The 22,976-nt window shown below is 40.1% G+C and overlaps 1 protein-coding gene across 7 annotated transcripts in view; it reads left to right on the top strand.

The window, feature by feature from the left end:
* trps1 (trichorhinophalangeal syndrome I) overlaps window positions 1-22,976 on the top strand; it is a 253,550-nt gene that overhangs the window by 141,481 nt on the left and 89,093 nt on the right. For all 7 annotated transcript variants that reach the window (XM_071500024.1, XM_071500022.1, XM_071500020.1 and 4 more), the window contains one exon: window positions 16,754-17,236. In XM_071500024.1, the coding sequence (XP_071356125.1) occupies window positions 17,224-17,236 (13 nt within the window). In that variant the 5' untranslated portion in view covers window positions 16,754-17,223. The remainder of the gene's footprint in view (window positions 1-16,753; window positions 17,237-22,976) is intronic.

Here is a 22,976-nt window from a genome sequence, read left to right as displayed (position 1 = left end):
TTAGTCAATCTTAATAATATAGCAGATGCCATATTGTTTAAACATAAGAAGATCAGAGGGGATTATATTCAGAGTTTTAAAGTACTTTTCTTTATGTAGACACAAAACTCCAATTTATTTTTAATTTCTAATCCTATTTATTTATAAACGTGAACTGTCCTAACTCGCACTGTTTCCAATAAGCAGGAAAAGATAGCATCTATTAGAGCAATCAGCCGTTATTCATCTCAACCCTGCCTGCAGTTCAGATAAAGGAAAACATCCATTTGTCACGGATAGTTTATTTAAAGAAAAAACCTTTTTGCGAGGCTTCTGGCTCTCCTGGCTCATAGCTGTGTAGCTAGCACTTCTTTATTACCCGCTCTCTTGTTTTGCTCATATCCCTAGGACACAATTGTTTTTAACTTATTTTACTGCCTGGGCACATTGTTTTGGCTCTTTCACTGCTCTGTATTAGCTGCTTGTAACGTTGGTGATACAGGGATTTGAGCTTATTCTCCTGTTGCAGTTACTGGAAGTCGGTCTGGAAAAGAGCGTCTGCTAAATGCCCAAAATGTCATCCCCACTCTCTGTCTGTGGTTAGTACAGCCTTGTTTAGGCTTGAGTTTGTCTCTAATGTCTTTGGTCTATTTTAGACTTTCAAGTCTGTCTTTTAGACAGCCTGCTTCAGATAACGAGCACATGGTCCTGGTTTAGGGTGAAATGATTCTTTTTCCCCCCTCGGTTTTTTTTTGGGCTTTTTGGGGACATACAAATCCTAAATATGGGACAATTTTTCTTCCTTTGATCTGAGAGAGTAAATAATCCTTCTGTCACGATACAGTGCAGACTGATAAAGTGGTGGCAGAGTGGAGTTCGGCCTATAGCAGCAGAAGGTGGTGACACAGGCAGCAGTATAGCCTTGTGGTTATAGAGACTCTCCTGTTACCAAAAGGTTGTGTTGTTCAAACGACTACAACACCAGCTTGCTCCTTGTAAGTGACTGTGTATGAATATCTGTTAAATCCATCAAATACACAGTAGATAATAATGTGTCCAAAGAGGCATATGCTGTATTTTATAGTCGCAGATCGATTTGGAAAAAAAAGTTTCTGATCTTCATTGAACGCAGCTTAGGCTCCTGAGTGAGTTAATGAGCGCTGTCATTAACTGTCTGAGAAAGCTGCTGGCTTTGTTATGCGATGTGTTATGAGTCGCAAGTTCTGACTGCTTTGACTCAGCAGTGTACTTGTGATGCTTCCTGTGTACGCAGACGTTCAGTTATCAATCACTGTTCATGTGAGTTTTGACCTTGACTAAAACACAGTGAATGATTTCCTTCAGTGCTGAGTTCATTTAACTTTCAGTGTCCGAATTGAAAATTATTCAGTGCTCATTTACTCATTTCAGGTGAATTGCAACTTAGTCTTATGGAAAGATTTTTGTCACATTTGCTACACGGCAGTAGTTTTTCCTCACCTTCTACTATGTTAGACAAATTTGAACTTCTGCTTTAATCACACAGATCTAAGTTGCACATGTTCCACTTGTCCTAAAGGTTGTGTGGCTTTGAGTCGCTGCTCGTGTTTCTCCAAGCTGTGCTGCAGGTGTTGTCCCAGGTTTGAAAGGTTTTTCAAGGGAACAAAGAAAAAAGAAAGAGCTCAACTGCTGATGGCTGTATATCATTAGGAAAGAAATGTGGCTTTCCCATAAACAGTTGTCAGTGACTATCTTAAAAAACTAGACAGAGTGCATTTGTTCTCAGAAGTTTGTGAGGTTTGTGTGAATAAAACAGAGTTAAATGTGTTTTAAATGTTGGTGTCACAGAGATGTTAATAAGAAAAGTTTGCAAGCCCTGGGTTATTTGTATTAACTCTGCGTTGTAGCATGATAGTAAATGGCTTTTTATTGAGACTCTGTAAATATAGCCTGTCAGCCTATTTACACTCTGATGGTGCAGTAACAATAAGTTTGATTTATGTTGTCTCCTGGCATTGTGGGACTTGTTGTGATAAGAGTCAATAAATCTTTCCACTTAATAACTTCACCTTTTGAAAACATGACTCCACATGAAAAGGCAAAGTCCAATTACAATAGCGTGTGACAGTACATATTAAACCGAAACCTGCAGCAAAAATCACTAAAACAGAATTAATATTTGTGGTTGAGATGAATTATTGGTGAATTGCCCTTTTAAAAGTTTTAATCCCTGCATAATGAATTTGAATGAGCTCCAATGTCACTTTTTCTCATAGCAATGATATTTTATGAGATTGTCGTTAGTAGAGTGGACCAAAAATAACTTCCAGCTGTCACATCACAACCTTATGGGTACAACTAGAATTTCATTTATGTATTTATTTAATTTATGTATTTTTTTAAATTTTTTTTACTATTGTATGTTATTAACTGGCATTTCTCCATATACAAAACAGCATTTTTTTCCCCTTTGTCTTATTTGCTTTTTACATTTGTTGTTCCACCTTCAGAAAAAGTCGCCTGATGTCATTTATTTTTTTTACAGTGTAAAAAAAGAGCCAAGAGCAAGATAATCCAGTTTGGAGTTTGAATTTGTTTTTGTCAGCTTTTTTTTCCCCCCTCTTTCTTTCTTCTTACAAACTCTATCACATTTGTATCTTTATAATTGGGATTTCGTTGTTACCAGTGTTTCACTGTATCTGTGATATAAGCCTGAGTGTTTGTGCTAAGAAATTACAGAGTATGTTAAAATGCTTATGGCATGTATTTCAAAAATGATTGGGAGAGAAAAAGAAAGGAATAAATGGACAATATGATGATTTTCTAAATGAAAATTTTATATATATATATATATATATATATATATATATATATATATATATATATATATATATATATAAGCCAATGTAGACTCACCTACTTATTCTACCCTGGTGCTATATCTGATATAGACAGTACAGTAATGCAGAGATAAAGAAGAGATTACAGAGAGTGACTGCGACATGCACTGCAATCTGTAAAAATGGATTTAAACTCGTGGTGTTACGAGCACATTTGTATACTCTGTTCCCATGAGCATGACTCCCTCTGTAATTTCTTAGAGTTTTCACACAATACCTAGCACACAGGCAGCGAAAATTTCTACGGAAAATGTGACAGCGGCGTAAGTGGCATGAATTTGGATGTGATTTATGTTGTAAGTTTCTTTGTGTTGAGGCTGAAAAGGCAGTGAAACACGCAGATGGAGAGAGTACTGAACCGCAAGTACTGTATGCTTAATTCAGTGAGACTTTTCTCGGGTAGAAGTGGCAGGTTTTTTTTTTGGTTTTTTTTTTTTTAAATTGAGAAAGCTACTTGGCTAAAAGTTGTTCTGACTGAGAGTAAATCAATTGATTTTATGTGAACCACTGTGAATCAACACATCCACCTGTTGTGTTGCAATAGAAAACCGTAAGATCAAGCATTTTGCACTTTCCCAGGTTTCAAGATGTTTCCTTTCAACAAGTTAGAATATGCACAGCAGATGAGGGTTAAAAGAACTGTACTTGGTGTAACAGCAGCTTTCAGTAAAGCTACTATCAGTTTTTCCGGTTGATTGCTTCGAGGCTACTTCTGATATGGTCGTTATCTGTTCACATGTGGTTTGAAGCCTGTGCTGTTCAATACGTTTCATTAATACGGCACCCCTTCCTGTCTGTCTTATTAAATCAGAAATGCCCCACTTCTTCTCATGGTTAGACAGTCAGTGTTGCAGTGTTGGAGAACATTCATTTCCAGACAGTCGAGCATTGTTGATAGATGGTTATCAGTTATCGTAACAGTCTGTCAGCACTTATCTCCCTGTGTTGAGGTCAGATCTCAGTCATTTGCTGCTTGGTTATGATTGATTTGACTCACTGATAGTTTATTTCTGTAGTGGAGGTTAACTGTCAATTCTGTCAGTTGTCAAACCAAGAAACTACACACACACACACACACACAGTTAGATTTTTTAGCTGACAAATTTGTTGCTTTCTCACTTTTTCCTTTTTCTCATCAGGTGCCGTTTTACCTCTTTCTGATTCTTTATCTTTAAATCTGTCTCTCTTATTCTTACTGTAATGCAAGACAGGACTGTTAGAGCGGCGCATGCTTGATCATAGCGGAACCACTGTCAAAATACTCCCATTTACCTGCTCAGATAGCAATTAGCTTTCATTTCAAGTGTAAACACAAGCTGACACTTGTTTGCTATTGTGATCTTTCTCAGCCACAATAACATTTCTTCCGAGGTTTGATGTGGCGCACGTTTCTGTAGCAAACATGCCTTTGGCCCAGTGCATGTCTTGCAGTCATGCAGCATTATCTCTAGCTAATAGCTCTTTATTTCATGGAAGGGTGTGTTTGTATATGTGCATGCAAAACTAATCCTGTCAACTCTGATGTGTTTTAACAGCGTTTTATTAAATTGCCCTTTTTTATGCGGATTTTATGTGGATTGTGTTTGTGTGTGTGTGTGTGTGTGCGTGCGTGACAAGATTGTGAAATTTAAAGCAATTTGTTTAATTTCTGAGAATTTACATGCAGCCTTGTTATTACTATATACTTGCTGTGGAAGGGGACTCATTTTTGCTGCTTTAAAAAGCATTGCCCCCACTCCCCCACCCCACCCCACGAGAAAAAAAAAAATAAAAAAAGCTCTTGCACACACACAGACACACACGTGCACATGTACAGCCCCATTAGTATTGTAGTCTGGGATCTGGCTAAAACATCTGGTGGCTGAGTAACTTTTCAAAGTAGTCTTTGTCCTCACTCTGTGTGCATGCATGCATGTGTCTGTCAGTGTGAGCCTTCGTCTGTGTGTTTGTGTGTCTGTGTAATAAGGGGCAGACTTTTTATGGCGTCCCGTCAAATTAAAACTATGATTTAAATGACTAACAAGTACATTCTTTTTCTTTTTTTTTTCATCCAAGCGGATACACTTTTTTTTTTGTGTGTGCGCCTTTGGCTGTGTGGACTGTTGAAAAAATATTAGAATAAAGATTAAGCATGGATCTAGTAACTGTAATTGATTAATGGCCAGTCTGGCTTGTTGTGTTATTCATGATTCATGTAATCCTGGCTGGCTGCTCCATAACAGGGAGGCAGCAGAAAGAAAGCAGGGGGAGATATGACACCCTTCCTACTTCCCTCGGGTCCAGATTGACATTTGTGCCCAAATCTGAAGGAATCAGTGAGATACAGTTTGTTCCAGCAAACTGTCTCACCTGTTCTCTGCGAGATGGAGCTGGGCTTGGTTTACTCACACTGTTTGATAATCCTGCAGTAGCAGCCTTGGGCTTTAGAGGGTACGGCCCTGCAGACAGTTGGAGCTGATGCCCTCAGGGCTTCACTTCAAACCACATAAACTTATAAAGAAGCAGGGATTCCTCCTCTCTAACAGCATTTAATTTTCACTTACACAGCATTTTTAAAGGTGGAGCATTTTTTTTAAGGTGTAGTATTTTGTCCTGGTACAAGAACTGTGTGTGTGTATCATATATGATGCAGGAAATTCTTTGACGTAAAATGAAAGAGTTGACTTTGGGCAGAAAGCCACAACCTTGAGTAGGTTGGCTTGCTTAGATTTTCTTTATTGCTCTCATGAATTTCAGTAGAAGCCAGTCTGCAGTTTAATGCCAATGACGGTCTCCCTGGCCAGCAGACACTGTTGAATGTATAGTGAATGAATAGTGATCAGATCACTTTTGGAAACCTTCAGTCCTGTGTTGAGCTGTCACTAGCTCTTAACTTTTAGCATGAAATTGTTTTCCAACAAACAAACTGCAGAGGATATTCTTCTTGTGTCTTGCAACCAGGGCTGGAGAGTATCAGCGGAATCTCATTTAGAGCTTTAGGTGATAACGGACAGAAAATAATCAGAAACATAGGCCCCACTATCAATTTACCAATCCCCTCTGTCAGCTTCTCAAATGTGAATCTTTTATGGTTTTCTTGTGACAGATGTGACAGTTTTCCAAACCCGGAGCTTTGGGAAACTGTGACGGGCATTTTTCACTATTTTGTGACATTTTACAGACCAGTGAATCCAGAAAATAATTGTCACATTAATTAGTCTTTTGTTGTCGCCCTAATCTGATTCTCACCTCTGATTCTCCTGCCTCACAGTGATCCTCTTATATTAAATCTTTGTATGGAACAATAAACAGAAAATCATGGCTTGTGGCCAAGTATTATTTATTTAACATATTCAAGAGTTTTGATACTTTAGGCAATATTTTTTTTCAGGAAAAACAGTCGAAGTCAAAGGCTCAGTTTATCTGAAGGAAAATGATCAAACACACTAAATTAGAGAGTCAGAGTCATAATATTGTTTTCAGGAACTTTTTGATGAATATTTTAATTAATCAAGCCTTGTTTTTCCAGATTATTATGTAAGTAGTGCATCAAAAACCCATACTTTATATAACACTGTCCAAGTATCTTAGAGTGATTGTCTCCTCAGCCTCACCTCTGGGTCCTGAACAAAAATTTGAAGACCACAGAGATTCATGAAATCTGTTTCCATCAGCAGGTTCCTTCTCACGGATAAATAATAATTTTGATTGTCAGCATATTTAAAAAAAAAAAAAAAGTCACTGAAAGGGGAAGTTGTCTGCTGGTATTGATACTATGCTAAGCAGTGCAGCACTCCTCTTTTAAGGATCAGATAAGTGATATTTGTCATGGTCAGCATGTTTTTTTTTGTGTCTCATGAAAAAAGGAAAAAGTCCACTTGCTGATCTGTGTGTGTGTGTGTCTGTGTGTGTGTGTGTGTGTGTGTGTGGAAGTGGATGCATGGATAGATGGATGATGGAGGGAGGGAGGGAGGTGGTTCTTTTTTGAAATGGAAATTAAGGGGGCACACATCTGGGGGTCTTTGAGACTTTTGTGGGGGGGTGTCAGAGGCCCACAGTCAGAAGTGTGTGTGTGTGTGTGTGGGTATGGGGGGGGGGGGTTTAAGGAAGAATGGATGAAAAAGAGGGAAGAGGAAAGGTTTGTTTCTTATTTCTGAAGAGGAGGGAGGGCGGAGATAAGGAGTGGGGGGTGTCTGTGGTCAGTGTTGGTCTGTGGAGTGGTGAGACAGAAAAAGAAAGAGAGGGAAGGATGGATGGATGTCACAGGAAGCAGAATAAAGGATAAGGAAAGGTAGTGAATGCGTGTGTTATAGAGATGGGCAAAGATGGAAAGAGTCTAAAACTAAGAATTTCCTAATTTCCTTCAGAGGAAGTGCTTAAGGAAGGAAGGAAGGAAGGAAGGAAGGAAGGACGGATGGAAGGACAGATGAGGAACTAATTTACATAGACACAGGAGTGGGAGGAGGAAAAGTGGAGAGAGAAAAGGGGGCAAAAGATCACTTTCTATAGTCGAAAACTTTACGGCTGACAGTTAAATTTACTTAGGGCCTGTGTGTGTGAGTGTGCTTGTGTGTGTGTGTGTTGCAGTGTGTGGAATAGCACAGTGGGGTGCATGGCGTTTGTTCTGCAACACGGCTTTTGGGCTTTTTAGTGCTTCACACACAAGTTGTCTTCTCCCTTTTGTTTAGAGGCTGATTTCACCTAGCCGTGAGAACCTCTCTCACTCTCTCCAGTGCTGTTTCTTTCTCTCCCTCTCTCTCTCTCTCTTTCTCTCCCTCTCTCTCTCTCTCTCTCTCTCTCTCTCTCTCTCTCCCTCTCTGTCTCTCTCTCGCTCTTTTAGACGAGTTAGTGAGTGAGTTCAAAGATTAGATTAAATTCCCATCCCATCTTAAAAATGTCAGTTTAGTGTCAGCGCTGTGATTGGTTTTGTGTTTTTTCAGGTGCTTGGACGTGCACAACTTTTGGGCCTGTTTTCAACATAAGAAAGGTGCACTCTCACATACTTGACGTGCACTTTATTCTTCTTTACCACATTTAAATAAAACCTCAAGGGATGCGCTTGCTGCGAGATAAGATAAAACCTGTTTTTGTTTTTCAAATAATAAAAACGTTCAGGATTAGTTTGGCAAGCTGCGAAGCAGGAGAATACTCTGGATTTATCTTGCCAGGCACTTAAAGCAGCTTTAAAATTGGAGTCATGTCTTGAAGGATAAGATAAAACAAGTGCTTCTTGCTTTGTTCTTCAAACATATTCTGGTTTTATTCCAGTTACATTGCTCCATGGGCCAACAGCGTCATTTAGACTATACATGTGGGGTTATGAAGCAAAATGCCTCAAAAAGTTGTGAGAATGTAAAAAGTCTCCCCTGAATAATACCTAAGAGGAAGACAGCTTTGACAGCGTTCAATTTTACCAGTGAAAATAAAAGGAGATGGGAGAGAGGGAAATATGGAAAGAAAAGAGAGCGAAGAAAAACAGCATTTGGAGTGAGATGTGACAGATCATACCAGATGAGTTAGCAGCAGTGATTGAAAAAGTAGCACACAAATGTTTGGGGCACCGCAGTGTTGTTAAGACTCACTACAGACCATCAATCACTGTAATGTGTACGGTCATTAATGTGTTGCTGTACCACCAAAAACTAGAGGAAATCCCTTTCAATAGATTTAACATGTAGACAGGATCTGAGCACACAGCGGCAGTTTGACAGCTACAGTTTGAGCTTTGTTAATATTTTAATTAGGAGCTCGAAACCACATTCCCCAGTCTGCTGCTCTCCATGTGATGACCAGTTTGCTTTGACCAATCAGTGAGTCCAAACTGTATCAGATGACTTGCCTGTTAATGTGCATACTCTCCTCATACACCTGCTGATCAGTTCAGGGAGGAATTGATTTTATTGATCCTGAAAAAAATGCAAAAAAAAAAAAAGAAAAAAGGAAAGAGAGAGAGAGAGAGAGTTCACGGTTAAAATAGGCTGTTGAATTTTCCTGCAGGTGTGCTTTAAAATGCGGTTTGTGGAAGCTGATTTATCAACCATGATTATGCAAGGAATGATATGTCTCTGGGGCATTAATTCAGTTTCTCTGTCTCTTTGCAATAACCATCATAGAAACCATTCCCTCCCACAGTCTGGGAACGTGCGAGATGCTTTTGCATCAGCCACAAGATCAGTTTTCGAGCTTTACAGAAGAATCAAATCAAATGAAAGTTAATAGCTCTTATGCATTACAAGTATCTTTGACTGTGACACTGAGAAGTATTAAAGCCCTTTTATTGCTGTGAAAATTGTGCAGTGACTCACTGTGATAGTATGATCGTATTTGGCTTTGAATTTTGATTAAAGTCCAGTTTTTGAATGGAGCCCAGCCCTGCACTGACATCACCGAGGCCCTGAAACCTCCCAGTCTTGCTTCCCGATAGTGTTCAACGCTGCTTCACTTGGCCAGCGTGCCGATGGAAGGGCTCTGGAAAGGAATATAAAGTCAACATTGTGGGTTGAAAATGTTCCGTTGTGTGTCTTTACGTGTACGTGTGTGCGCGCGCGTGCATCTTAAGTTTGTCCAGACATTTTTCCCGTCGGGCCGGCCGCTCGCAGGAAACGTCCGATTCTCCAGGAGTGGAAAGTGTGTGTGTGTGTATATGAGTGTGTGTAAATACGCTACTGGTCAAAACTTTTAGAACACCTCAATTTTTCCAGCTGTTATTTAAATTTACATAATTCAATGCCTCAGTGTTTGTGAAGTTTAAGCACAGTATGAATAAAGAATTGCAGATTTAAAAAAACACGGAATCTAAATTTTTGACTGAGCACGCTCCTGTTGTTCTTTCTACAACGGAAATGAGATATTGTTCAGAAAGTTCATCCCAACACTGTTGCAGAAGTTCCCACAAATGTGTTGCGCGTGTAGGTTGCTTTGCTTTCACCCTCTGTCCAGTTCTTCCCAAACCAGCTCCAGTCTGGAGACTGTGCTGCTCTTCCATCATGTGAAGCCACCGTCTGGCTCTTTGCTTCTAATGTTTTGGGTCATTATCTTGCTGTAGGATGAACCCCTGACCAACCAGCCTGTCTTCCTTTCTTACTTATTTTTTTCTCTCCATTCTCATTGCAAGATAGAGTACCTGCAGGACAGTGTTATCCTAACAAAGCATCAGAGGGTGGAGTATCACAGTTGGTTCAAACACTGTCTTTGTACAGAGGGCTTGGAAGTCATCACCTGTAGGAGTAGTTTCCATTAACGTTCAAGGCTTCATTTACTCCCATTGCTGCAGGAAAGCTGTAAGTTCACCACCGCCTTCCTCCTGTTTTCTCTGAAACTCGCATGGTTTTTCAGTTTCTGGTGACCTTAACCGCTTTGGACCTTTGGACCATTTAAGGTTATTGACTGGACTTGTACTGCTTAAATTTCAATAAAAGCTGGAAAAATGGGGGTGTGCTCAAACTTTTGACTGGTTGTGTACATGAGAGTGAGTTGTGATGAGTTATGAGTCTGTAGAAGTGTGTGCATGGCCTTGTGTATCAGCCTGTTTCTTTCTGTGGATGTGCGTGTCTGCCTGACGTAATGTTTGAGCTTACCCAGACAGAGAAACCGAACCATGACACACACACACACACACACACACATCCATGGGGCGTATGAATGCATACATGGGTGTGCGTGTTTAAAATAATCAGATATGTCTTGCAGACTTGGGCAGGCGGGTGAGATGTGTCTGTGTGTGTGTGTGTGTTTCTGGCAGAGCTACAGTTTGTTTTCCGTATTTTGGGGAAAAAGACAGCTCGGCAAGAGTCAACAATCAACATGTTGATTTATGCAGCTACTAGTTCCTTCCATTACGCCTACAACTACCACTGAAGCAGAGTTTGTTCTCCATCATTTTTGATGTATGAGAGTTTTAGCTGTGGAGAGCAAGGTCAAAATCAACAGTCCCATGTTGATTTATGCAGCTCCTGGTTTCCTGCTTCTATCATACATCAAGGTGGGACATTAACACCGTCCACAGGCTAATGCAGACATTGTCTTGACTGTGTTTGGTAAGTTTGTCCTCTTCAACAGCTGCAGCAGCAGCTACTTTTGGCTAACACTCCCAAAACTTATCTTTCCTAGTTCACAAATCCTTTAGAGATTTATTTGTTCCATTGCATGTGTATGTGTGTGTGTCTGTGTGTGTGCAGTTTATTTGAGTGAATATACTGTAAAACAGCACTGTTTCAGAGGTGCAGATTATGAAGTGGACTGATATCATTCCTGATTTGACTTTACTTAGACACTAAGAGGAACATATCTTTTACAGGGAAGTGGTAGTGTGTCAGTAAGTTGCACGTGCGTCTGTGTCACAGCAAAAGTTGAAAGCTCTGGGCGTTGGTTACTGTAATGAACAGACAGGCCACTCCCTCAGGTTTAACCTCAGCAGCTGAAAGATCTGGTTGATCAAGGTTACTGACTGATGTTCACAGGAGAGTGAAAAGGCTGGCATGATCGTGTTATGACAGTGTGTTCCTGTCTTATGACAAACTTGAGTTTGAATGAGTTTCTGCTTAGTTCTATTGTTAATCGTCTCTGCTTCTGCACAGATAGCAGCCGCCTACACCACTTTACAGGCAGAGCAACTTAGCAACTTAACAACACACCAGCCCAGCAAATGTAGGTAGACAATGTTGGTTTCACATATCATATATATATATATATATATATATATATATATATATATATATATATATATATATATATATATATGTATGTATATATGTGTGTGTATATATATATATATATATATATGTATGTATATGTGTGTGTGTGTGTGTGTGTGTGTGTGTGTGTGTGTATGTATATGTATATATATGTATATATATGTGTGTATATATATGTATGTGTGTGTGTGTGTGTATATATATACACATACATACATACATATATATCTATATATATGTGTATGTATGTGTATATATATGTGATATGATTGCAAATATAGCTTCTAAAACTTTCCAAAGCTCACTTGATTAGGTAACTGACAGCTAATGGGCTAATATCTTTAATTAAGGGCTGCATCTAATGATTGCTTTCATGATTGATTAATCTGTTAATTATTTTTCCAGATTTCAAGTTGATGTCTCCGTACTGTTTGTTTTTCCAGAAAAAACACCATCCAAAACTCACAGTGGAGAAGTTGGAACAGGTGTATTGTTGGAATTTTTGCTTGAAAAGTGGCTTGAAATGATGGATTAATTGTAGAAATTGTTGCAGTCTAAATCTCAGATGATCGACTGTGACTCTGTGAGGTTTAAGTCATCAGACAAAAGGAATTCATTAGGGACAGTGAAATATTCGATATGTAACTGTAGACAGTCGTCAGCACACCGCTTTGACACGGACATCAGCAGTTAGTGTCAGCTGCTCCTCAGCCGCTCATAGTGGGGCCTGTTTTCTGACACGTCCTCCGCCGGGAGCTATCACGTTAGTTTTTTCCAGCTGAGGGATGAAAACCTTACTGTTTAATTTTTTTGCTGCTCCATCAGTTGATTTAACAGAAAGCCATGCTCACAGAGGAGTTCTCGCTAACTCATTTGACTTGGCATCTGTATCGCACCTTGGGGGGACAATGTAATAACAACAGACTGGCTCTTCACAAAGGTGGGGCGAAAATGTAGTTAATGAAAGCAAAGTTCAACTTTTTTGAACTCATAACATCAATTTCAGGCTCATTTTGGGAACATTTTCAAGGCTTCTGGTAATTTCATAGTATATTTAAAGGAGGAATGAGGAACAGATGTATCTCCGTTTCCTGTTGTGTTTGCCCACTCTTTTGCCTCCTTTTCAGCTTTTCATGTGAAGTGCATGTTGCAGTAGTGATGAGTCAACAACTGAATGAAAGAGACCTACTTCAGCTTTTCTGCCTGTGTATCCAGGGCAGACTTAGTTGTGCTGTAACATCAATTTAATTATCCTATTACCATGCAAAACATAAATGACAATTACAACCAACTGAGAACTTTAAGATGTTTTTTTATATGAAACAAAAATATGCAAACATACTTTTATTGTGTTTGAAACATGTTTGAAACATCAGTACAGTGGGGGACGAACGAGTGAAATCGTGCCATTTTCAGATGGAATTTGCTGTACAGTTAAATATTTTATTCCTCTGCGGTGATTTGTCAAAGTTAACCCAAAATGTTATAACCTTTATAAAAATCTGCTTGCCAATCGTGTCTGCCCGCATGTGTTATCTGATTTTCTGTCTGCCTGTTTAAAACACAAACAATCAAAACAAGAGAACCATCCTATAATTTTCAGATGCAGCTTTTGAATTAAAAAAAACAAACAAAAAAAACAGTGTAGCTTCCTGTTTGTCCAATGTGTATCTGATGGAATGTGGAAATCAGACTCGGTCTACATGACACATAAAAACAAACCAACAGGCATCAGAAGAAGCTCTTCTATCTGTCTGTCTGTCGGCCAGTCTGTTTGCTTGTATTGATACAAGATAGTTTTATTAGTACATGCAAACATCAGCGTTTTGTATTTGAAATCCAAACAACAAAACTGACTAAAATAATCCTTTTCAGATGGAACAGTTGAGTTGGGCTGAGTATGAAACAATGTGCTCTCTGTGCTCTAATTGGTGGAACATGGAGCTTAACTCTGTCTACATAATGTCGAAAAATGCAGTGAGACACATCAAAAAGGCCTTTCAAAGACAATCATTTTTCCCAGGGACGGAGGGGAAAAATCACTGAAAGACGAGGAAGAAACGGGCATAATTAGTTTGACCACCGTGTCATCTGAAACGGCATTAGCAATAACAAATCAGAAAACAATAAAAGATGAGAACAAAGATAAATTAGAGGGCTTGCGTGTCATGGTGAAGATGATTGAGATTGAGAATGAATGTGAGTGGCGTGTGCGTGGTCGTGAGCGTGCGTGTACAGCGTGCGTGTACTGTGTGGTTAGGTGTCAATGAGAGCGCTTTCATATGTATGGGTACATGCATACATGTCTGTGACTGTGCGTGTGTGTGTGAGAGCGAGGGAGGGGTAGTGAGTGGGTATTTGTGTGTAATCATGTACGTCAGGCCGTCATGAATGGTGTGTTTGAGACAGAGCGGAGTGTGGAGTTCCTCGGGCTGGACCAAATTGGAAACAGAAAAACAAACATTCCCTAGGAACCCCCGCTCTCCATCCCCACCTCCTCCACCCCCCCCCGTGTCTGCTGGCTAGTGCCGCAGTCCAACCTGTCTGGGACAATGTAACGGTCTATAGTCGGACCGGACCACACGCATTCATAGAGGGGGGTCGGAGCGCAGGAGGCAGTGGCTGTGGTGGTGGGGAGGGGGGAGGTCGTCTCAGCCACAATGACAGTTGGAAAAACAGACAGAAGAAGCATATGAATATGACAGAGAGCTCAGTGATGGATTGATGGGGAAGAGAGAGGGAGGAAAAGTGAGACGGAGAACTTAAAGGTGATGGACATGAGATGTAGAAATGGGAGTTGTAACAGTGAGTAAAAGAGAGAGTCGGGAATGAAAAAAAAATGAGATAAGTCATGGTGGAGAAATAAAGAAAAAAGGGCAGGATAAGGAGAAAAACAGAGGGGCAGGGAAGACAGTGAATGAGTAAATGAATAAGCAGCAGCTCGAGTGAGTCACAGATCCACAGGGAAAATATTTAGAGCCACACTCACTCTTAAACAAAAAGAAAACTCTTTTCTTCCCCTTTCTTTTCCTGTTGTGAATGCTGCTAATGAGGAGGTCGCCCTCCAGATTTTCATTTTCTTTCTTTCATTTTTGAAGAGAACATTCTTACTTTCTCTCAGCTCTAATAGCTAATGCTATTATGTGGCTAATCATGTAATAACCGGAAGCGTGTGTGTGTGTGCGTGCGTGTGTGTGTGTGTGTGTGTGTGTGTGTGTGTGTGTGTGTGTGTGTGTGTGCGCGCGCGCGCGCACAGTGTAATTCCACAGTTAGGATTTGACAGCCTGGAGAAAATATCCGAATATATTACTGATTGTTGTGCTTGTGTGTGTGTTTACTGTATGTCATGACAACTTCATCCCAAATGTCTACCTGGAAATCATCAACCACTTTTTCAAAAACATGTTTAGATCCTGAAAAACATCACTGTTGTAAGATGGGAGGGTCTTTAAAATGACTCACAATTTCAGTAATGACTCATAATGTGCTTTACTCCTCGTGCCAGCAATCTCTTTTTTTTCCCTTTCAAACAGCAGATATCCCTTTTCAGATAATGACGCACTCAAGTTCTCAAATGGCTGGTGTGTTAATTTTCTGTCTGTAGTCCAAACAAAGTTAGAACTGCATGAGGATGTGGTCGGGACCACACTGGGCCAGGTAAACCACTGAACAGGTATCCTGGGATATGAAAGCTCTTCCTCTGCATCCATTTCAGCTCCTTTGATGTTTTTTTTTTCTTTTTTTAACCTATATTTAAATCTCAAGGGCAGCACCTTGTAGTGGAAACATAAAATCAGTAGTTCTGCGATGACCAAAGAAAGACGGGTTAATATGCAGAGCCTCAGCCGATCCTCTTAGTCTTATCAAAGGAGATAAAACAGTGGCTTTATAAGCAACTGAGAAACAAGTTCCAAATATAGACTCTGTTCTGAACTGTGCACGTGTGAAGACTTTAGATTTGTCTCTTATCCACCACCGATACACACACGCACACACCTACATGCATACACACACACACACACACACACACACACACACACACACACACACTAGTCAAACTGACCCAAGGAAACTGGCTTTGTATAAATACAGACTCAGATTTAGATTTGCGGTAAGAGGGAGAGAGAGAGAGAGAGAAAGAAGAAGAAGGGGTGGCAAAGAGAGAGAGAGAGAGCGAGAGAGAGAGGAGTGGTACGGACAGAGAGGGTGGAGTGATTTTTGTGGTTGGGGCAACAAAAGGGGGAACTGAGAACTGGAGAGTCTGACATTTAACACTAGAATTACCAAATGAAGACAATATAATTGTCGATGGTTGCAGCCACTTGAAATCTGATGTGCAGTTGTTTAATTTATGTATTAATGCATAGACATTGCTCAGTGATGACTGCTTTGCTCTGATTTCTAAAGTGATCAGTATCGAAACAGAGTGAATAATAACTATAGAAAGAGAGAAAGAAAGAGAGAGAGAGAGAGATGAAATGCTGGTGCCACCACAGCTGTAATGGTTTGCTAATTTGAATTAATTCCTCATTGTATTATTAGTGGCTTTTGTCATTGTATTGGCAGCAAACTGTACTGAATGCTGAATTCAAAGTATTTTTAGCTGACTGTGTATGTTACTGATATGTTTGTTTTGTAGATAGCTGAGCCAACTTCTATAATGTCCCCTCCCTTCCTCGCGCACACACACACACAAACACACACACACACACACACACACACACACACACTTGTTGTAAAGAAGTATTTGCTTTTTATTGTTGTCCCTTCAGCACAGCCTTCCTCACTAAGCGGGGTTTAAGAACACATTCCTCTCACCACAGTGGAAAATGTAAAAGAAATAATTTGCTAATACACTTATGCAGGTTGATAATTTTTGCAATGTCAGTTAAGTTATACAATACATGATCAGTGGCTTGACTTCATTCTGGGGCTTTGAAACACTCTTCACATGTGGAAGGCGTTGTCAGCTGTCAAATCTGGTGATAAAACAAAACTGGTACGATTATAGAGTGTGACTGGCTGAGGTCTCGGGAGGGCACTAAATATTTTTGCTCATTGTGCACCTTTGATCAGTCAGTCAGTTTGGACGTTGAAAGTCTGGATAAAATTATTTCCCGTAAACGTTAAAAATGGACAAAATTTCTGAAGTTAAATAGGTTCCAGTAAATGTCGCAGAATGTGCTAGTCTCTAATGTTATTTGTCTTTCTGTCATTTTCCAGGTTGTTAAGGTGATGGTGGACTCTGACAACCGTGACTGCGAGCCCAAACCAGAACCAAAAAAATAGAAAACACAGGGCAGAAAGAAGGGCAGCCTGCATAATACCTCTTACACGGATCTACAACGCTTTTGATCAAACTCAAAACTGTAGAGCCCAGCTGTTAAGCATAAGAGGAGCACCAGCCCTGGACCAAAGGTCGCTGATGCTACGTGGAGTTTGAGACCTTCTTAAACTAAAGTCAGAGACCCTGAAAAGTGGAGCGTGGAGTTGCGTGGACCTGATAAAGACATGGAGGGATATTAGTTTGGACCTGGCACCTGGTTTCTGCTTCCCATTACAGTGTGGAGTACGGAGGACCAGTAGCCGAACTGTGCTGCTGGACGGACCGTTGCAGCGCGGGGTTGAATTGAGCCGCTTTCAACAGAACTGATGCCAAGGCCAGGAGTCAGCCATGATGTTTTTATAACCTGATGAACAGCAGAGGTAGGACAAATATATATCTATCTATCTATATATATATATATATATCCATACATTATGTTTTAATCCATCTAGTCATTTTTGTTCTCATTTATCCCTCAATATGATGTTAAATAAATTAATAATATCCTGAGTTTCCACTGCTAGGATTATATGAACTAAATCATTTGACAAAAACAAACTCAAAATCTCTTAAAACCTTTGCTATGAATAAAGTGCAAAATAATGTTTTTATTTTCATATGTCTGCATGCTCAAGTGATTAGAGTTGGAATCATAGTCCTTATGATATATTTTCTAATACTCAATCATTCATCATTACTATATATTATGAAGGGGTTATTTTGACGAATTATTATCAGTTGATGAATCTAAGGTAAAATCATGAGTCATTGTTTGATTCCTGTTTATCAGAGTTTGTTTAGTTCTTGCTGTCACCACATGAACATCCATATTTATTCTGTAGAAGCAGCTTTAATTTTTAAGCATTGCTCAAATTGATGTCGATTAAAAATACATTATAATCTTTTTAGGCTTCATTGCAAACTCTTATTCATCTAAGGGAATACTGGGGGAAATACACACGTGTGAGGGAATACTCATGTGTGTGCATTTTTGTGTGGGTGTGCATGAGTACATGTTGTTAACTTCAGTGAGTCATGATTTTGCTTAACCTTGAAAAACAAATACACAAAACTGCTTGCATGATTTCTTCAAATGAAAGAAAAAGGGTTTTGATCGGCATCCCTGCCTCGTGAAGCGCGACCGGTTTGTGTGTCTTGGTAGATTAGTGTTACTGCCTGAAGCCAGACTGTGTAGTTTACTGAGACGAAATGAGTGCTGATGAAAAGGCGTTTATGCAGAGCAACAGTACTCTGAACAGTATTATAAAAAACTGCTCTTAGTCATCACTGTTGGAGGAAGTGACTTGTAAGTGAAGTGTATTGCCTTGAAATGCTACCCATATGCTGTGGTCTCAAGATTTAGCTGCTTTACTAGCGAGGGAGCTTCACGATGTCTTGTGTGGACGTTGTGTGAGCGATTGAGTCTTAGCCAAACGTTACCTGCTCCTCCATCATGCCTACTTTGCTGCACTCTGGTTCAGTGAACCTCATTAGCAGAGCTCATTAGTTCCTTACACACAGTAAAGTTTAGTGGTAACAACTCGTTTGATCGGCTGGGCGAGATTATGTGTAATGATACCAGCCAATACAAATTCTTCAATTCTGTGGAGTAAACGTATCTAAAAGGCGTTGCAGAGGCTAACCGGCTACACAGGCTGTGAACTCAGGATCGATGTGTTTAAGACGTCTGTCTGAACTGAACAGGCTGTTGCTGAATGCATTAACCCATTCACGAACATCCTCACACATACGCGGGTTATTGTACTACAGGAAATGCAAATACAAATAGTTGAGGTTATTGTGTAAGTGTGTGCAAAAAACTGCAGTGGTTTGTGGTGAAGGGTACTTTATAATTATAGCGGCGTGAATATTATGTTGTTTCTGTTTAGATACCATATGTGTCAAACCAACTGTGTGTGTTTGTGTGGAGTAATTTTATTGAGTCTATCCAAAATTTTGTATTTGTGTGTGTTTTTGTATGTTTAAGAGACAGAGAATGACTTTGTACATTTTAGTAAAGAAAGCAGTTGTGTGTGTTCATATATGTGAAGTGTAGTAAGATGCACCGTAACCGTGTTGTATTTTGCTGGATAATTGTAAAACTGTATTTAGGGTGCACACACACAAACACACACACACACACACACACACACACACATTCACACACGCACACACATGCACAGGTTGAAATACCAGAATTTGTTTAGGCCTGCTTCCATTTTCCCCAAGTAATCAGTTGTACCAAGTGAGGATACACAACACCCACGTGCACACACACACACAAATAAAACCAAAAAAAACCTACTGTATTACCCTCCTACACCTGTGTCACCACACATGCTGAAGTGTGTCTGTTTGCTTTCTTTTTCTCTCTCTCTCTCTCTCTCTCTCTCTCTCTCACACACACACACACACACACTCTCATGCATGCTCTTTTTCTTGCTGTCTCAACAGTTTTCATTGTGAAGTTAGAAAAAAAAAAAAAAAAAAGAAAACTGTCCATAGTGAGCTTTCTGAATTATCAGACAAACCAGGACATTGTTTCTGGAGAGATATGTTGGGGAGGTGGAAGTCTTTGTGGAGAATTCTCCAAAATCTCCTCAAGTAAAACTTCAACTATCTGTGAGTCTTAACACCAGTTGAACAAAGTGGACAAAATGTGTATTTTTGTGTGTAATTGGGTGAACTGACCCTTCATGGACAAATGCAGAGAGGTTCATTGACTTAATTTGCCTATTTGTGTGTGTGTTCATGCTCATATGTGTGTGTGTGTGTGTGTGTGTGTGTGTGTGTGTGTGTGTGATCACTCCATGGTATCAGTTTGTGTTTCTTTGAAACTCTTATTTCTCTATTTATCCTGAGCTTTGGTGTGTTTTTATGGATGTCTGTTATTCTAGTGTGTTTGTAGTGCAGTGGATATGTACGTATGAGGCCTTTTACACTCATGAGTACGGGGATATGTGTGTGCGTGTTTGTACGTGTGTATATTGATGTATGTTTTTCATTATGTGGTATGGTGGTTTTGCTTGGTGATGTTATTCTGCAGGGCAGAATGCTTTGAGCTGCTTGATGCTTTTAGCTGTGGTCTGTGTCTGTCTGTGTGTTTGTGTGTCCAGCTGTGTCTTCACATGTGCATGTTTTCATGCCTTCAACTGTGTATATACACATGTGCGTGCAGGCACGTTTGTACACATGTGTGTGCGTTGTGGTATTGCGTAGTCTTTGATGTGCTAGCACAAGTCAGATTCGGCAGGTTTTTTTTTCAAAGTTTTAGAAAACTAAAGAATGTTGAGTGGAGACAATTCATTCAAGCCCACAAGCAAGTTTGACTCTCATGCTACACACAAACACACTTACACACACAAACACACACATTACCAAAACATTCAGAAGTTTATTTCTGTGATGTAGTGGCCCGCAAATGAGCTTCACTCCTCTGAGGCAGAGAATCCCCATGTGTTTCTCCCCCATGTGTCAGTAGATCTCCTCCTACCTCTGTCAGCCTCTCTGTCTGTCTGTGTGTGTCGCCCTGGTTCTTCCCCTTACACATAAACAACAAAAGTCACAGTAGAACCCAGCTCAGGAGAAAATGTGTGAACATACATGTACAGAGTGAAAGCTACCTGTTGACCTATTTGCACAAAATGGGTCATGGTGGGTAGTTCATTGTGTGTGTGTGATGATCTCATCTTCTCACACCTTTACAACAGGATGTGCCACCATTAGTTCTCACGCTCAGACAAACACACACAGGTTTTTGTGTCAGTGTTTCAGTGTGTATGGGACAGTAACAAATACCCATTCATCATTCTGTACTGCGAGGACATTAAACATCTAACCCTCCTCCACACACACATACACATACACACACACACACACACGCTACACATACACACGCACACAACAGGTATCTCTCTTTGTCCCCCAAATCCCAAACAACAATTCATTCTAATTAATTCCAATTAAGGCTTATTAATTATGCAGACAAATATTAATGAAAGAGGTGTCACCAGCTGTCGTTGCAATTAATGACTTAATTTGTTAGTTTGTTAATGATCGACTTGCTTAAAGGACACAGAATCAATCAAAGATCAAAGTGGCAGATGTGTGTGCCTCATTCTCTGTGTGGGTTTCTGTACAGTGTGTGTGTCTGTTTGCGTCCTTGTTTCGTAGTTATTTGATACTGGTATGAAATTGAGGCAGCAGACTTTCTTGGGTCGTCACTATTACCTCATGTTCTCTTCATCTTAAAGGGATTTTAGCACAGGGGGCTTTAGGGTGTGACATCACTGATTAATGGGCTGGGCATGGCATTCTGTTGCATTGCATTGTCCCTCGTGTGTAGATTAAATTCGGACTAACCACGATTGGCAACTAGCTTACAAACCTGGTTTGCAACAAACACAGTCATAATGAATTCAGTCAAAGAGCGAGTGATTGAACTACAACAAAAACTAAAGCAAAAATGCAGAGTTTCACACTCTGTTCTCTCAGCTTCCTATGAAAGAAAAACTCAATATATTTAGATTTATTGCTCTGACAGAACAAAAGCAATTTGAAGAAGTTGGATGTGGATGTTTTTCACTTTTTTATTACATTTTAAAGATGGAACGGTTAGTTGATTAATCAAGAAAATAATTGGCAGATTATGCAGCACTGAATATAATCATTAGCTGAAGCCTGATAATCAACTTTTCACTCAGTGTAGAGGAGTGTGCCCAAGGCAGTTAACCTGGGTACCATACTATTCACTGAACTTATGCCAGATTCATGATGAATGGCTTTTCAAGTGTTTGGATGTTTTGATCCATGCATACTTGAGCCGATTCTGAATCTAATTCCATTTGCCGCCTCGGACTTAAAGCTACCCCAGGGCTCTGCTAACTGGAGCTCACTCCCTGCCCCAAGTTCGCAGCACCAATACCTTGTCAAATCTGGCAGCCATATATGGGCCAGACATGGCTCATAGTGTCTGTGGATGGAACACAGCTGAGTACACTGACACTCAGCCCAGTTGGCCCAGCTTGGACTCTGATTTGCTCTATGATTGATAATCAGTCAGTACAATGTTGCAGTAGCCAGTTCGCAAGTATTAGTCCCTGACCTATTGTATGTCTTATAGCACAGCCTGATTAGGTTTAGGTATATGTTGGCGAGATGGCATGTCAACATTAATGCAGGCAAAATTGCATATACTACATATATGCAAACAAAATAAAACCTACTTTGTGTGGAGAAGTTGTCGTGACACGTTAACACCTGACTATAACCAAAATGCAGGAAACATAAAATCAGATATTAAGCCTTGAACACCATGAACCTTTGACCCTGCTATCATCGCAGAAGGAACTGAAAAAGGTTTTGTGAGTTTTCACTTCAACACCTCTGAAATCCACACTCTCCTCCCATCCACCTGTCCGTGCAGTTTGTCTGTAGGGACAGCTTCACACAGCCAAAGCTGACTGGCATTGTTGGCCGTTTGGTGTGTTAATTTTCCACTGCTGGTTTCAGGAGTGCTTTTTTTTTTTCCAGCCGTTCTGGGGAAAAAAATCCATTAATCAGATTAAGAACAGTAACTAGGCAAAGCAGGGGCAATGGGCCCAACCTAGTTTTCTAAGCTTCTATCAGTTTGTCTCCCTCTCTGTCTGTTTCTGTGTTTGGAGAAGAATTGGGGTTGAAATCCATTAATCAGATTAGGTTAGCAACTGACCACATAGCTAGAGGGAGACCAGACCCCAACTAGTGGTTCGGTATTTCAGTGTTAATATACCATAGAATTACACTCCAAGCGTGTGTGTGTGTGTGTGTATGTGTGTGTGTATGTGTGTGTGTGTGAGAGAGAGAGAGAGAGAGGCTGTGTCACAGACTCCACCACAGTTATTAGACAGACTGGTTGGGCGTAATACCACATTAGCATTGGAACGCAATGTACATTACCAGACAGAGGTTTTATTAATTACTAACACACACACACACATACACACTACATATTCCTTATCAGAAGCTCTCCCCCCTGTCTGTCTGTTTTCATGTTTGTGTGTGCTTTCCAAGTCATTACACCCAAGTATGTGTCACTACTTGCTCCCACAATGACCCGTGCTGCACCCATTCACCCACAAA

This window comes from Trachinotus anak, unplaced genomic scaffold (genome assembly GCF_046630095.1).
Source record: "Trachinotus anak isolate AG129_WGS33_773 ecotype Australia unplaced genomic scaffold, CSIRO_AGI_Tana_v1 ptg000016l, whole genome shotgun sequence".
NCBI lineage: Eukaryota > Metazoa > Chordata > Actinopteri > Carangiformes > Carangidae > Trachinotus > Trachinotus anak.
This window is presented reverse-complemented; position numbering and strand designations above follow the sequence as displayed.